Here is a 15,920-nt window from a genome sequence, read left to right on the forward strand (position 1 = left end):
GGAATAAAAGAGGGGACATAACTACCTACTTAGTAGAAATAAACAGGGTTATAAGGACACAAACAACAAAGTGAAAAGGCACCCTATGGAATAGGAGAAAATATTTGCAAATCATGTATCTGATAAGGAGTTAATATGAAGGACATATAAAGAACTCCTAAACAACCAAAAAAACCCCAAACAAGTCAACTGAAAAATAGGCAAAGGACTTGAATAGACTTTGCTTCAAAAAAGAAATACAAATGACAAAAAAAGCATATGAAAACACACTAGGTATCATATATCATTAAGGAAATGCAAATCAAAACCACAATGAGACATCACCTCACTCATTAGGATAAGTAGTGAGTAGGACTAGGTTGCTACTATCAAGGAAACAAAATAACAAGTGATAGCTAGGATGTGGAGAACTTTGAAACTTTGTGCTGCCTTGATGGGAATGCAAAATGGAGCAGCCACTATGGAAAACAGTGTGGCGGTACTCAAAAAATTAAAAATAGAATTAGTATAAGATCCAGCATCTCTATTCCTGGGTGTGTATATATGTATATGTATACATCCAAAAGAACTGAAAGCAGGGTTCCAAAGACCACATTCATTAGGAGCATTATTCACAACAGCCAAATGCGGAAGCAGTCCAAGTGGCCATCCATGGGTGGGTGAATAAACAACACGTGAAGCAGAATGCTGTTCAGCCTTGAAAAGGGAGGAAATTCTGACCCATGCTACAAACATGAATGAAACGTGAGGACAAGCTAACTGATATAAGCCAGTCACAAAAAGACAAATACTGTATGATTCTATTTATATGAAGTACCAAAAGTAGTCAAATTTATAGAGACAAAGTAGAATGCTGGTTGCCAGGGGCTAGGCAGACGGGGGGAAAGAGGAGTGATGGCTAATGGGTGTGGGGTTTCTTTTGCAGTCATGAAAATGTTCTAATACTGGATGATGATGGTTGTGCAGTTCTGTAAATATACTAAAAATCACTGAATTGTATACTTTGGTTTTTTAAATCTTTTTTTGAGGTACATACAATAAAATGCACAAATCTTGGTGCACAGCTTGATGAATTCTGATGTATATGCACTCATGTAACCATCACCCAGATCAAGATTTGTATACTTTGTATACTTGAACTGCATATTTTGAAATGGCAAATTTTGTGGTGTGCAGATTATATATCAGTAAAGCAATTCAGGTAACAGGTATTAAGTTTTAAAATGTATGAAATTTTTTTTTCTGCAAATAGTGACATAATAAAAAATAAAGATGAAATTTGTACTTACAGCTTTGCCCTGCAATTTGTTGAAAGAATATCTCAAGGTATCAACTCCTTCTGATTCTTCTTTGGTTACTTCAACTTCAAATCCGTTTAGAATAGCGTAGGCTTCCTGTGGAGTGGGGTGGGGTTCAGAAACATCACAAGGAAAGCAGTTGCCAAATGATTTAGATGCCTCCTAGAAACACATTCCTAAGTCTTAGAAGAGAGTATGTTCTAGAAGAGTGGGTCCCCAAAATTAAACATGTATAATAAGCACCCCTGGATTCTCAATGATACCAGATACTGTCTCTAGATCCCAGGCCCCTAAGCCCTAAAATATGCATTTAATAAGCACCTAGGTGATTCGCATGGAGACAGAGGCAGATCATTATCCTATAAAATATCACTAGAATCATTTTCTGTCTCTCTCTTTCCTTCTTGAGCTTGTGCCAACACCACACAAAATACATTCTCATGCTCTTAAAATATGGGTTGGCTGTATAAGGAATGGAATGGAATGATGTTGTGGGAGATACCCTGAAAAAAAGAAACTTGAATGATCAAAGGGATGGATTGGCAATTGGCTTTACTAAAAGAACTTACGCTGAAGAATCAAGCTTCTGCAGTCAGGAAAAAAAATGATATGATAATTTGTTAAATCTTCAGGCATGGGTGGTCAGCATCCCAAGTTCCCAAATACTAAGATTTAAAGAAGTAGTAAAGATATCAAGTTCATTAGCTACCAAAGAGTTATAAACTCTAAATGGGTTCAGGAGAGCAATGATCAGTTTTGAGCACCAGGTACCAAACAGAAGCAGTGAGAGTGTCAATTCCCTGGGTATTGCAGGAAATAAGGGAGTGCACTGTGTAGAGAATTTATAAACAGTAATGAAATGAATTAAACAGTCAGCTCTTCATTATCACCATGAGCCAAAAATTCTAAATGTCATAAAATACTTGTGGTAGACAAAATAATGGCCTCCCCAATGTTGTCCACATCCTCTTCTCCAGAACCTGTGAATATGTTACATTACATGACAACAGGGGACTTTGCAGATGTGATTAAATTAAAGAATTTGAGATGGGGAGATTATCCTGGATTAACTGAGTAGGGCCAAAGTAAACACAAAGGTCCAGAAAAGGGAAAGAGGGAGGTAGGACAATCAGAGCAAGAGAAGTTGTGATGACAGAAGCAGGGGTAGGAGTGATGTCATTGCTGGAGGGGGGCCATGAGCCAAGAGATGGATACAGGAAGCCTTAGAAGCAGGAAAAGGAAAGGAGTGGATTCTTCTCTGAGCCTCCAAAAGGAACACAGCCCTGCTGACATCTTGATTTTAGCCACATAAAATCCATTTTTAGACTTCTGGTCTCTAGAACTTAGAGGCCATGAAAGCTTTTATCTGTTGCTTTAAGCCATTAAGACTATGGTTAATTTGTTACCATAGCAATAGGAAACAAATACAGTAAGTATTCTTCCCTAAAAGCATCTCTTGTTGATCTAAGCTCCAGCAGTTTACTACTGAGCCCAAGTGGACAGCTCCCATCATGCTGCTCATGATATGCCACTGGGCACAAGTTGAGACCTGTAACTGGTTTCTAAGGAAAGCCAAAGATATTTGGGGAATTGCTTAACATGTTGGGATTGACATAAGACAATACAATCATTCTTTTCTGTACAATGTGCAGCATAAAAAGCTGAACACTGTCAAGACAGCACTAATACATTAATATTCCTTTGTATACTGTTCACTGTTGATTATTGTCAAAATCCCCTCAAGGATATAAACATTGAAAAGGAGTAATAGGAAGACTATGCCATAAAATAGACAAAGAAATATGTTAACAGAATCTATTTTGTGTGTGTGTGTCTCTATTTTTTTAAAAAATAGCACTTCAAGAAAGAAAAGTGCAATCATTTCTTACTTCAACTGGTCCCAAAGTCATGTCCATTTGGATTTCATTATCACGGATACAAGACAAGGCTTCCATTGCAAACCTGACATCATCTAAATCACGAATAGGTCTAGATAACTTTTTCAAATATTCACTGATAAATGCTATCATGTCTGACATTTTCTTTTTGTATTCTTCATTCAAATATCGACAGAGTAACATCTTCCATGCCTTAGCCTCAATTGATAAGGCCAACTTCATTGGTTCTGGTGAAGACAAGAAAAGATCAAAATAGAAAATAACTGACATTCTGAAACTCTTCATTTTATGTGTAATCTGAGCATCTATAAGTATACCATTCTATTTGATAGTCACTGACCACATGTGGCTATTGATTGCTTGAAATGTACTTAGTCGGAATTAAATGTGCTGTAAGGTTAGTAGATTTTTGAAGACTTACTTCCTATCCCCATACAGTATGTTAAAGCTGCGCATGAGAAGGATGCTGAAGTCTATGGAGAAGAATTTCAGAAATTCATTCTAGCACCACTTGCTCTATTTCTGAACATCCCATAGAACAGCTCTCACTCATTCCCCCATTTTCTTCTAGGTAACCCACACCATGGAGAACAATATATTTTTCATCTGCCAAATCGGATCCAGTTTTCCTGTTATTCCATTCCCTAACTCATCCACATGGTTAGAGAATATATAAAAACTGACCCTGTATGTGGGCCTAGCTGATTATCCTAGTCAATCCTAACCTTTCATGGACCAATCAGAATTCCTTCTTGAGAGGTTGGAATGAGACTTGACAGGGAGCTATGTGGCCTGGGGAGCAGAGAAGCCATGCACACAGGGAAGCACAAATGAGAGGCAGAGAGAAAGATCTCCTCAGCTTCTATACAGTCCCTGGTTTGGATCTATTCCTAAGGCCCAGCTGCATCACAGATTCTGGGATATATCTTTTCCCCCTTTAATGTAGCTCAAATAGGTTTCTGGTCCTTGAAAATAAAACAGTTCTAACTAGTCAACTCTACCTTATCAATCTTTATCCATTCCTCTTTTCTCAGTACCCCTACACTCCCCAGTCCTGTCAAGCTTGAAACATGATTGCTCCCTTCCCAACTCTCAACAGTTAAACAGAGAGAACTAAGGAGCTGAGAACACTATATAGCCTGAGGCTGAGATCCCATCTCATTGAGGTCCACACTTCATGGGCTTCTTTTCTCCTTTTCCTCAGGCCCCAAAGATTCAGCCCACCTTCCCTTTTCTTCATAACTGTTGTCACCTATTCCATTTTTTAGTTTTTTCTCTCTAAAATTAAGCACGCACCCAACTCTCACATGTGCTAAAGTTGATTTTAGTATTAGAATCATAGTGCTAACCATTATGAGGAAAGAATAGGAAATTTAAGCAATAGTAATAATAATAGGCAAAGTATGGTTTCCAAAATCTACAGTTCTTATTAATTATTGACCCTGATATATAGTTTCTGATTTCTAGCTAAATAATCCCTTCAAGTATTTGTGATTCTCCCCCCAAAATAAATACCTTCTTGGTAGATATAATAATGTATGTAATATTTATTGAACATCAACTATTTGCCAGGTACTATGCTAAGCATCTTACATAAAGTAGCTCATGAGGTGGGCACTGTCATTACCACCAGCAGAAGAGATGGAAGTCAACAAAGTCAAGTAACCTCGATAGTCAAGTTTGAGGGCCACAATTATACTGACTACTTGAGGGTAGATCTGAAAGTTTATTTAAGGTAGAGAGTTGATGTAAAATAATAGGCCTTTCAAACATCTGAGAATAAAATTTTCTCACAAACTTAGGACAAGACTGATTGTACCTCCGCAACCATGGCAATAAGTAGCCACCACAACCAGTTTCAAACCCCAAATCATAGAACTTACCTCAGTTAATGTTTTTGCAAGCCTTTCAGGGTCAGCCCCTCCCTTCTGAATGCCAGCCAATCAGGAGGGACATATTCAGTAAGTCCACCTCTGAGTGCCAGGCAATCAAGAACAGTCTCATCTGAGTGAGCATCCTTCTACAGATAAGGTTAACCTGTCTACTTCCACAGTCCTTTTACTCCCTGCTGCCTAGACTCTCTCTGTGAGACCGGTAGTCTGCTCTACTTGGAACACTGTGCCTGACCAGCATAGCTCTCCCTTACTAGAGCAATCAATAAAGGCAGCTTGTGCTTTTTACTTCAGACTCATCCATGGATACGCTAATCCCAAATGGATTAACCTCTCAGGAAACCTCAAATTGCTGGACCCCTATCTCATGTATACAACTTCCTCCTCACAGTAACCTGAAGAGAGTTTCACCTCCTGTTTTAGTTGTCTGACTGCAGCATATTAAGTATATTAGGCCACTTTGGTGTAATATTATATACAAACAATATGTAATAACATTATTTAACATAGATTGTATATATACATATATAGGTAACATAGATATGAACGATATTGGTGGCCCAGAATATTTAATATTTATATCATACCAAGTTAGCTTAATAACTATGTTCTAAGTAAAGTGACACTTCATGTGAAAATACTTTACATAATATTTTTTAAATACCTGTATGCAATTCAAGTGCTCCTACAACAATAATAGGCTTCAATTCATCAATCTCCTGCTCAAAAGTAGCAAAGTGTAGAATTTCTGATCTGATTTCAGTCAGAGAAGGGTTGTTAGCCAAAAATTCCTGTAGTAAGGAAACAATGGTTTCTTCAGCTTTTTGACAGTATGTCTCACACTTATAATAGTTAAATTAGAAGATTACATTTGCTTATACTTCTCCACTTATGTGTGCTATCCGGCCAGTGGCTCAGTAAAGAAAAGGATGAACTAGTAGTACTGGAAGATGAGGCTATGAAAGGAGGTTTCATGGTCTATCATGAATGGTGACTCAGAGCTCTAAAGTTTCCTTGTCTCTACTCCAAGATACAGCTGAGTCTATGTAAGTGTGACATGCCCTTGAATACCTGGCCTCTGGACATCTCTGGAACCTAAATGGTACTCAGTTGTTTGAGAAAATGAAATCTGCCTGACCCTCATTATTACCAATTACTTCAGAATGTCAATGTGAGAATTACACACGATAAGACAGAATATGTTAGGTGCTTGGCATTTGTAGGTTCTTGACTCAGCTCATGAGTTCCTGTCATTATCACTGGTATTTCTCTGGTCCTCCCGTACCATTAGATATTACAATTCAAGCCCAAACTATATCACAAGTAGCAGAAATACACCTTCACTTTCACATCTCGGTCTTCCATCCAGAGTGTCTTGTATTTTTGAAAGTCCTGCAAAGCCTCATGAGCCATCTTTCTCAGGGAATTCACAGAGGAGGAGAGGAGGAGGACCAGCTTGGAAATATCCTTGTGCTCTGCTACTACCGGATAAAAATTCTTCAGCATCCTTGCAGGAACAGTTTCTTCAAAAGATCCTGAAAACAGACATTTTTATATATAACTTTTATATTCAACTTTAAATATTATCAATTTTAATATTTATGGAATTCTTTCAAGCTGTTTTTTCTTAACGACTCTTCCTCCAAAGTAATTAAGAGTTATTGTTATCTTCACTTACTCTTATTAAACTATTACATCAGATTTGAGGTCTGGGTTTCTTTAATGTGGGGAAAACTGTATTATTCAGAGGAGAGAACTGAAAGACACTGATTTAAACCCAAAAACTAAAAGAAGTCCTCCAAGGAAAGGTCAGAAGAGTTGAAATTGCTGTTCTATAGAACAGCATTGTGGTTAAAAAAGAGGCACCACATTTATAACCCAAATAACCTCAAGCCAGTTATTTAATCTTCATGAAAATACTTGTGAAGATTAAATGAGACAACATATGTTCACCTTCAACTCAGCATCTGGTATGCAAAGATCATGTAATCACTGTCAACTATGACTATAAACACCTCTTGCCAACATCTGATCATGTCACTACCTTGATTGAAATTCTCAGTTATTCTCCATCAAACAGATACCATACAGATATGATACTTTTGTTTGACTCAAACAGTGCCTTACTTTAAAAAAAAAAAAACAGTTGTTAACAATTAAATTTCACATAATCTCACATGAAATTCCAGATTTCCCCCTTCTCTTTTAAGGTGGCTTAACCTGGTGGTACAGGGCCCACGTTCCTTCCTGGCAACAATCAGCTAAAGCTTAGTATTATCTCTAAAAGGCATGTCCCTGTTGAATTTACCACAATCATCTCCAAAGCCAGGTCACTCCTTTGCTCTTTTGTCTTAAATTTAATCAAAATTAAAGCAAAAGAAAAGCACAAGGTATTGCCTTCATTAAGTAACTAGGTGACTAATGTTGTTCCATGTCTTGGTAGTTCTGTCCCTTTTATTGCATAGAAGTATCCTACTGCGTACATATACCACAATTTGTTTATGCACTGACAGTTTTTAGACATCTGGGTTGCTAGCAATTTGGGCCTGTTAGAATAATGCAGCTGCAAACATTCACATCTTTACATGGGCATATGATTTCATTTCTCTTGGATAAATTCCTATGGGTGGACTTGCTGAACCAAATGATAATGTTCAACTTTTTAAGGAAGTGCCAAACTAGTTCCAAAGTGGCTGTACCTTTTTATATTCCCACCAATGATGTACCAGAGTTCCAAGTTCTTTGTCGATAACTGGTGGTGTTGATTTTTTTTTAATCTCACCCATTCTAATAGGCGTGACCATGATTTTAATTTTCATTTCCCTAACAACTAATGATGCCAAGCATGTTTTCATGTGTTGTCATTCATATATCTTCTTTGTTGAACTGTTTAATTTGTTGCCCATTTTTTGAGGAAAGTGGGTGTCTTCTCATTATTCAGTTGTAAGAGTTCTCTACATGTTCTGAATAGGAGTACTTTTTCAAATGTATGATTTGCAAATATTTTTTCCAAGTCTGGGTTTCTTAAAATTTTGTTAATGCTGTCTTTTGAAGAGCAAAAGGTTTTACTTTGGTTGAAGTCCCATTTATTGATTTTTTTGTTATGGATCATGCTTTTGCTGTCATATTAAATAAATTTTTATCTATCTTCAAATAACAAAGTTTCTCCTATGTTGTCTTCTAAAATTTTAAGTTTTAATTCTTCTATAATTCACTTTGAATTAATTTTTATGTATGGTGTGAAGTAAGAGTTCAAGTACCATGTGTGGAAAGGACTATCCATTACTCCATTGATTTGACTTGATATCTTTTCAGAAAGTCAATGGACTCTAAGAGTTTATTTCTATACTTTCTAATCTGTGCCATTGACCCTAAGGCCAACTACACTGTTTTGATTACTGTAGCCTTATAGCAGGTTTTGATGTCAAGTAGTACAAGTCTTCCAGCTTTATTATTCTTTTCCAAAATTGTTTTGGCTATTATAAGTCTTTGAATTTCCCTATTCAAATTTGAGAATCTACATGTCAATTTCTGCAAAACAGTTTTCTAGGATTTTGATAAAGATTTCAATAATCTATAAATCAGTTTGGAGAGACAATCTTAACAGTACTGAGTCTTCCAATCTATGAACATCATACATCTCTCCATATGTATCTTTCAGCAATGTTTTGTAGTTTCCAGTATACAGGCCTTATACTTCCTCTGTTGAATGAAACTGTTTTCTTAGTTTCGTTTTCAGATTGTTCATTGCTAGTATTTGGAAATACGAATGATTTTTGTATATTTATCTTGTATCCTGAAAACCTGTTGAACTCATTTGTTAATTCTAATAGTTTTGTCTGTGTATATTCCTACGGATGCTTTCACTTACTAGACCATGTCATCTGCCAAAAAAGAGTTTTATTTCTTCCTTTCCAATCTGTCTATCTTTAATTTATTTTCTTATTTAAACCAACTAGATAGAATGTAAAGTACAATGTTGAATAGATGTGATGAGGGCCAGCATTCTTAATTTTTTTTTTTTTGAGAGGGCATCTCTCATATTTATTGATCAAATGGTTGTTAACAACAATAAAATTCTGTATAGGGGACTCAATGCTCAATGCACAATCATTAATCCACCCCAAGCCTAATTTTCGTCAGTCTCCAATCTTCTGAAGCATAACGAACAAGTTCTTACATGGTGAACAAATTCTTACATAGTGAATAAGTTTTTACATGGTGAACAGTACAAGGGCAGTCATCAGAGAAACTTTCGGTTTTGATCACGCATTATGAACTATAAACAATCAGTTCAAATATGAATATTCGTTTGATTTTTATACTTGATTTATATGTGGATACCACATTTCTCCCTTTATTATTATTATTATTTTTTTTTTTTAAATAAAATGCTGAAGTGATAGTTAGACGCAAGATAAAGGTAGAAAACATAGTGTTGTAAGAGAGCAAATGTAGATCATCAGGTGTGTGCCTGTAGACTAAGTGTTAATCCAAGCTAGACAAGGGCAATAAAACATCCATGGAAAGCATTCTTAATTTGTTCCCGATCTTAAGCGGAAACAATTCAGTCTTTCACTATTAAGTATAATGGTAGGTGTAGATTTTTTATAGACGTCCTTTATCAGGTTGAACTTCAATTATATTCCTAGACTGTTGACTAAGTTTATTACAAAAAAGTCCTGGATTTAATCAAATCCTTTTTCTGTGTCTATTGAAATGACCATGTGGTTATTGTCCTTTACTCTATTAACAGGGTGCATTTTAGGATATTAAACCAACCTTGTATTTCTGAGATAAATCACTTTTAGTTGTAGTATATACTCCATTTTTACCTGCTGCTGGGTCCAGTTTCCTAACATTTTGTTAAGGATTCCAGCATGATCATTTAAGTTTAAGGATCCTTTAGAGAATGTTTTTAAATATAAAGAAGGTAAATTTAAACATATTTTTGTCTATGGGTTTACAGAGTAGTGGGTATGTAATTTAAGATTCACTTAAGATTTAAGTTTTTTGAGGGGCGGAAGATGGCGGCGTGAGTAGAGCAGCGGAAATCTCCTCCCAAAACCACATATATCTATGAAAATATAACAAAGACAACCCTTCCTGGAATAAAGACCAGAGGACACAGGACAATATCCAGACCACATCCGCACCTGAGAGAACCCAGCGCCTAGCGAAGGGGGTAAGATACAAGCCCCGGCCCCGCGGGAGCCGAGCGCCCCTCCCCCCAGCTCCCGGCGGGAGAAGAGCAGGCAGAGCGGGAGGGAGACGGAGCCCAGGACTGCTGAACACCCAGCCCCAGCCATCCGGGCCAGAGTGCAGACACAGTACGTGCCCAGGGGGCCCTGAATGCTAGGGAAACAGGGCAGCAAGAAGAGTGAGCAGGCACCGGTGGCCTGGCGCAGGAGGACACCAGAAAAGCAAGCGTCCATTTTTTTTTTCTTTTTTTTGCCGTTTTGTTTTGGCAAGCGCTTTTTGGTAGTCTTAAAGGGATAGGGACCCCAACACTAGGGAAACAGGGCAGCAACACCAGTGAGCAGAGGCCTGAGGCTGCCACCGGAGAATAAAGAAAAACGAGAGGCCACCTTTTTTTTTTAATTAAAAAAAATTTTGTTTTTTTTTTAATTAAAAAAATTTTTTTTTTTTTGGTGGTCGTTGTTTTGTTTTGGCGGGTGCTTTTTGGAAGTCTTAAAGGGGCAGGGTGGGACACTTAATCCAGAGGTAGGGAATCTGGGGATCTCGGGGCACCCTAACCCCTGGGCTGCAGGGAGCAGGGAGGCCCCTTACGGAGATAAATAGCCTCCCAGCCCTCCCGCTCCAACGGGACTCCACCACTTTGGAGTAGCTGCCTGAGCCAGGCCACGCCCACAGCAACAGCGGAGATTAACTCCATAGCAGCCGGGCAGGAAGCAGAAACCCTGTCTGCGCGCAGCTGTGCAGCACAAGCCACTAGAGGTTGCTGTTCTCCCAGGAGAGGAGGGCCACAAACCACCAAGAAAGGAAGTTCTTCCAGCCGTCAGTCATCCCAGCTCTGCAAACTATTCCTATCACCATGAAAAGGCAAAGCTACAGGCAGACAAAGATCACAGAGACAACACCAGAGAAGGAGACAGACCTAACCAGTTTTCCTGAAAAAGAATTCAAAATAAGAATCATAAACATGCTGAGAGAGATGCAGAGAAATACGCAAGAGAAATGGGATGAAGTCCGGAGGGAGATCACAGATGCCAGAAAGGAGATTGCAGAAATGAAACAAACTCTGGAAGGGTTTATAAGCAGAATGGATAGAATGCAAGAGGCCATTGATGGAATTGAAATCAGAGAACAGGAACGCATAGAAGCTGACACAGAGAGAGACAAAAGGATCTCCAGGAATGAAACAATATTAAGAGAACTGTGTGACTAATCCAAAAGGAACAATATCCGTATTATAGGGGTCCCAGAAGAAGAAGAGAAAGGAAAAGAGATGGAAAGTATCTTAGAAGAAATAATTGCTGAAAACTTCCCAAAACTGGGGGAGGAAATAATCGAACAGACCACGGAAATACACAGAACCCCCAACAGAGAGGATCCAAGGCGGACAACACCAAGAAACATAATAATTAAAATAGCAAAGATCAAGGACAACGAAAGAGTTTTAAATGCCGCTAGAGAGAAAAAGGTCACCTATAAAGGAAAACCCATCAGGCTAACATCAGATTTCTCAACAGAAACCCTACAGGTCAGAAGAGAATGGCATGATATATTTAATACAATGAAACAGAAGGGCCTTGAACCAAGGATACTGTATGCAGCACGAGTATCATTCAAATATGATGGTGGGATTAAACAATTCCCAGACAAACAAAAGCTGAGGGAATTTGCTTTCCACAAATCACCTCTACAGAACATCTTACAGGGACTGCTCTAGATGGGAGCACTCCTAGAAAGAGCACAGCACAAAACACCCAACATATGAAGAATCGAGGAGGAAGAACAAGAAGGGAGAGAACAAAAGAATCTCCAGACAGTGTATATAACAGCTAAATAAGCGAGCTAAGTTAGGCACTAAGATACTAAAGAGGCTAACCTTGAACCTTTGGTAACCACGAGTTTAAAGCCTGCAATGGCAATAAGTACATATCTTTCAATAGTCACCCTAAATGTTAATGGGTTGAATGCACCAATCAAAAGACACAGAGTAACATAATGGATAAAAAAGCAAGACCCATCTATATGCTGCTCACAAGAAACTCACCTCAAACCCAAAGACATGTACAGATTAAAAGTCAAGCGATGGAAAAACATATTTCAAGCAAAGACAGCAGGGGTTGCAGTACTAATATCAGACAAAATAGACTTCAAAACAAAGAAAGTAACAAGAGATAAAGAAGGACACTACATAATGATAAAGGGCTCAGTCAAACAAGAGGATATAACCATTCTAAATATATATGCTCCCAACATAGGAGCACCAGCATATGTGAAACAAATACTAACAGAACTAAAGGGGGAAATAGACTGCAATGCATTCATTCTAGGAGACTTCAACACACCACTCACCCCAAAGGATAGATCCACTGGGCAGAAAGTAAGTAAGGACACGGAAGCACTGAACAACACAGTAGAGCAGATGGACCTAATAGACATCTATAGAACTCTACATCCAAAAGCAACAGGATATACATTCTTCTCAAGTGCACATGGAACATTCTCCAGAATAGACCACATACGAGGCCACAAAAAGAGCCTCAGAAAATTCCAAAAGATTGAAATCCTACCAACCAACTTTTCAGACCACAAAGGCATAAAACTAGAAATAAACTGTACAAAGAAAGCAAAGAGGCTCACAAACACATCGAGGCTTAACAACACGCTCCTAAATAATCAATGGATCAATGACCAAATCAAAATGGAGATCCAGCAATATATGGAAACAAATGACAACAAGAACACTGAGCCCCAACTTCTGTGGGACACAGTAAAAGCAGTCTTAAGAGGAAAGTATATAGCAATCCAAGCATATTTTTAAAAGGAACAGCAATACCAAATGAATGGTCTAATGTCACAATTATCGAAATTGGAAAAAGAAGAACAGATGAGGCCTAAGGTCAGCAGAAGGAGGGACATAATAAAGATCAGAGAAGAAATAAATAAAATTGAGAAGAATAAAACAATAGCAAAAATCAATGAAACCAAGAGCTGGTTCTTCGAGAAAATGAACAAAATAGATAAGCCTCTAGCCAGACTTATTAAGAAGAAAAGAGAGTCAACACAAATCAACAGTACCAGAAACGAGAAAGGAAAAATCACGACGGACCCCACAGAAATACAAAGAATTATTAGAGAATACTATGAAAACCTATATGCTAACAAGCTGGGAAACCTAGGAGAAATGGACAACTTCCTAGAAAAATACAACCTTTTAAGATTGACCCAGAAAGAAACAGAAAATCTAAACAGACCAATTACCAGCAACGAAACTGAAGTGGTAATCAAAAAACTAACAAAGAACAAAACCCCCGGGCCAGATGGATTTACCTCGGAATTTTATCAGACATACAGGGAAGACATAATACCCATTCTCCTTAAAGTTTTCCAAAAAATAGAGGAGGAGGGGATACTCCCAAACTCATTATATGAAGCTAACATCACCCTAATACCAAAACCAGGCAAAGACCCCACCAAAAAAGAAAACTACAGACCAATATCCCTGATGAACGTAGATGCAAAAATACTCAACAAAATATTAGCAAACCGAATTCAAAAGTACATCAAAAGGATCATACACCATGACCAAGTGGGATTCATCCCAGGGATGCAAGGATGGCACAACATTCGAAAGTCAATCAACATCATCCACCACATCAACAAAAAGAAAGACAAAAACCACATGATCATCTCCATAGATGCTGAAAAAGCATTTGACAAAGTTCAACATCCATTCATGATAAAAACTCTCAGCAAAATGGGAATAGAGGGCAAGTACCTCAACATAATAAAGGCCATCTATGATAAACCCACAGCCAACATTATATTGAACAGCAAGAAGCTGAAAGCATTTCCTCTGAGATCGGGAACTAGACAGGGATGCCCACTCTCTCCACTGTTATTTAACATAGTACTGGAGGTCCTAGCCATGGCAATGAGAGAAAACAAAGAAATACAAGGAATCCAGATTGGTAAAGAAGAAGTTAAACTGTCACTATTTGCAGATGACATGATACTGTACATAAAAAACCCTAAAGACTCCACCCCAAAACTACTAGAACTGATATCGGAATACAGAAAAGTTGGAGGATACAAAATCAACACACAGAAATCTGTGGCTTTCCTGTACACTAACAATGAACCAACAGAAAGAGAAATCAGGAAAACAACTCCATTCACAATTGCATCAAAAAAAAATAAAATACCTAGGAATAAACCTAACCAAGTAAGTGAAAGACTTATGCTCTGAAAACTACAAGTCACTCTTAAGAGAAATTAAAGGGGACACTAACAGATGGAAACTCATCCCATGCTCGTGGCTAGGAAGAATTAATATCGTCAAAATGGCCATCCTGCCCAAAGCGATATACAGATTTGATGCAATCCCTATGAAACTACCAGCAACATTCTTCAATGAACTGGAACAAATAATTCAAAAATTCATATGGAAACGCCAAAGACCCCAAATAGCCAAAGCAATCCTGAGAAAGAAGAATAAAGTAGGGGGGATCTCACTCCCCAACTTCAAGCTCTACTATAAAGCCATAGTAATCAAGACAATTTGGTACTGGCACAAGAGCAGAGCCACAGACCAATGGAACAGACTAGAGAATCCAGACATTAACCCAGACATATATGGTCAATTAATATTTGATAAAGGAGCCATGGACATACAATGGTGAAATGACAGTCTCTTCAACAGATGGTGCTGGCAAAACTGGACAGCTACATGTAGGAGAATGAAACTGGACCATTGTCTAACCCCATATACAAAAGTAAACTCAAAATGGATCAAAGACCTGAATGTAAGCCATGAAACCATTAAACTCTTGGAAGAAAACATAGGCAAAAACCTCTTAGACATAAACATGAGTGACCTCTTCTTGAACATATCTCCCCGGGCAAGGAAAACAACAGCAAAAATGAACAAGTGGGACTATATTAAGCTGAAAAGCTTCTGTACAGCAAAAGACACCATCAATAGAACAAAAAGGATCCCTACAGTATGGGAGAATATATTTGAAAATGACGCATCCGATAAAGGCTTGATGTCCAGAATATATAAAGAGCTCACATGCCTCAACAAACAAAAAACAAATAACCCAATTAAAAAATGGGCAGAGGAACTGAACAGACAGTTCTCCAAAAAAGAAATACAGATGGCCAACAGACACATGAAAAGATGCTCCACATCGCTAATTATCAGAGAAATGCAAATTAAAACTACAATGAGGTATCACCTCACACCAGTAAGGATGGCTGCCATCCAAAAGACAGACAACAACAAATGTTGGCGAGGCTGTGGAGAAAAGGGAACCCTCCTACACTGCTGGTGGGAATGTAAGTTAGTTCAACCATTGTGGAAAGCAGTATGGAGGTACATCAAAATGCTCAAAACAGACTTACCATTTGACCCAGGAATTGCACTCCTAGGAATTTACCCTAAGAATGCAGCAATCAAGTATGAGAAAGATCAGTGCACCCCTATGTTTATCGCAGCACTATTTACAATAGCCAAGAATTGGAAACAACCTAAATGTCCATCGATAGATGAATGGATAAAAAAGATGTGGTACATATACACAATGGAATACTACTCAGCCATAAGAAAAGGGCAAATCCAACCATTTGCAGCAACA

At 38.0% G+C, this 15,920-nt stretch overlaps 1 protein-coding gene across 1 annotated transcript in view; it reads right to left on the bottom strand.

The window, feature by feature from the left end:
• DNAH8 (dynein axonemal heavy chain 8) overlaps positions 1–15,920 on the bottom strand; it is a 353,325-nt gene that overhangs the window by 216,671 nt on the left and 120,734 nt on the right. The window contains exons 27-30 of the mRNA XM_057494308.1: positions 6,427–6,623; positions 5,753–5,879; positions 3,188–3,423; positions 1,290–1,394 (exon numbers count right to left, since the gene is read on the bottom strand). Of these exons, the coding sequence (XP_057350291.1) occupies positions 1,290–1,394; positions 3,188–3,423; positions 5,753–5,879; positions 6,427–6,623 (665 nt within the window). The remainder of the gene's footprint in view (positions 1–1,289; positions 1,395–3,187; positions 3,424–5,752; positions 5,880–6,426; positions 6,624–15,920) is intronic.

The sequence above is a fragment of the Manis pentadactyla genome, chromosome 16 (genome assembly GCF_030020395.1).
Source record: "Manis pentadactyla isolate mManPen7 chromosome 16, mManPen7.hap1, whole genome shotgun sequence".
Classification (NCBI taxonomy): domain Eukaryota; kingdom Metazoa; phylum Chordata; class Mammalia; order Pholidota; family Manidae; genus Manis; species Manis pentadactyla.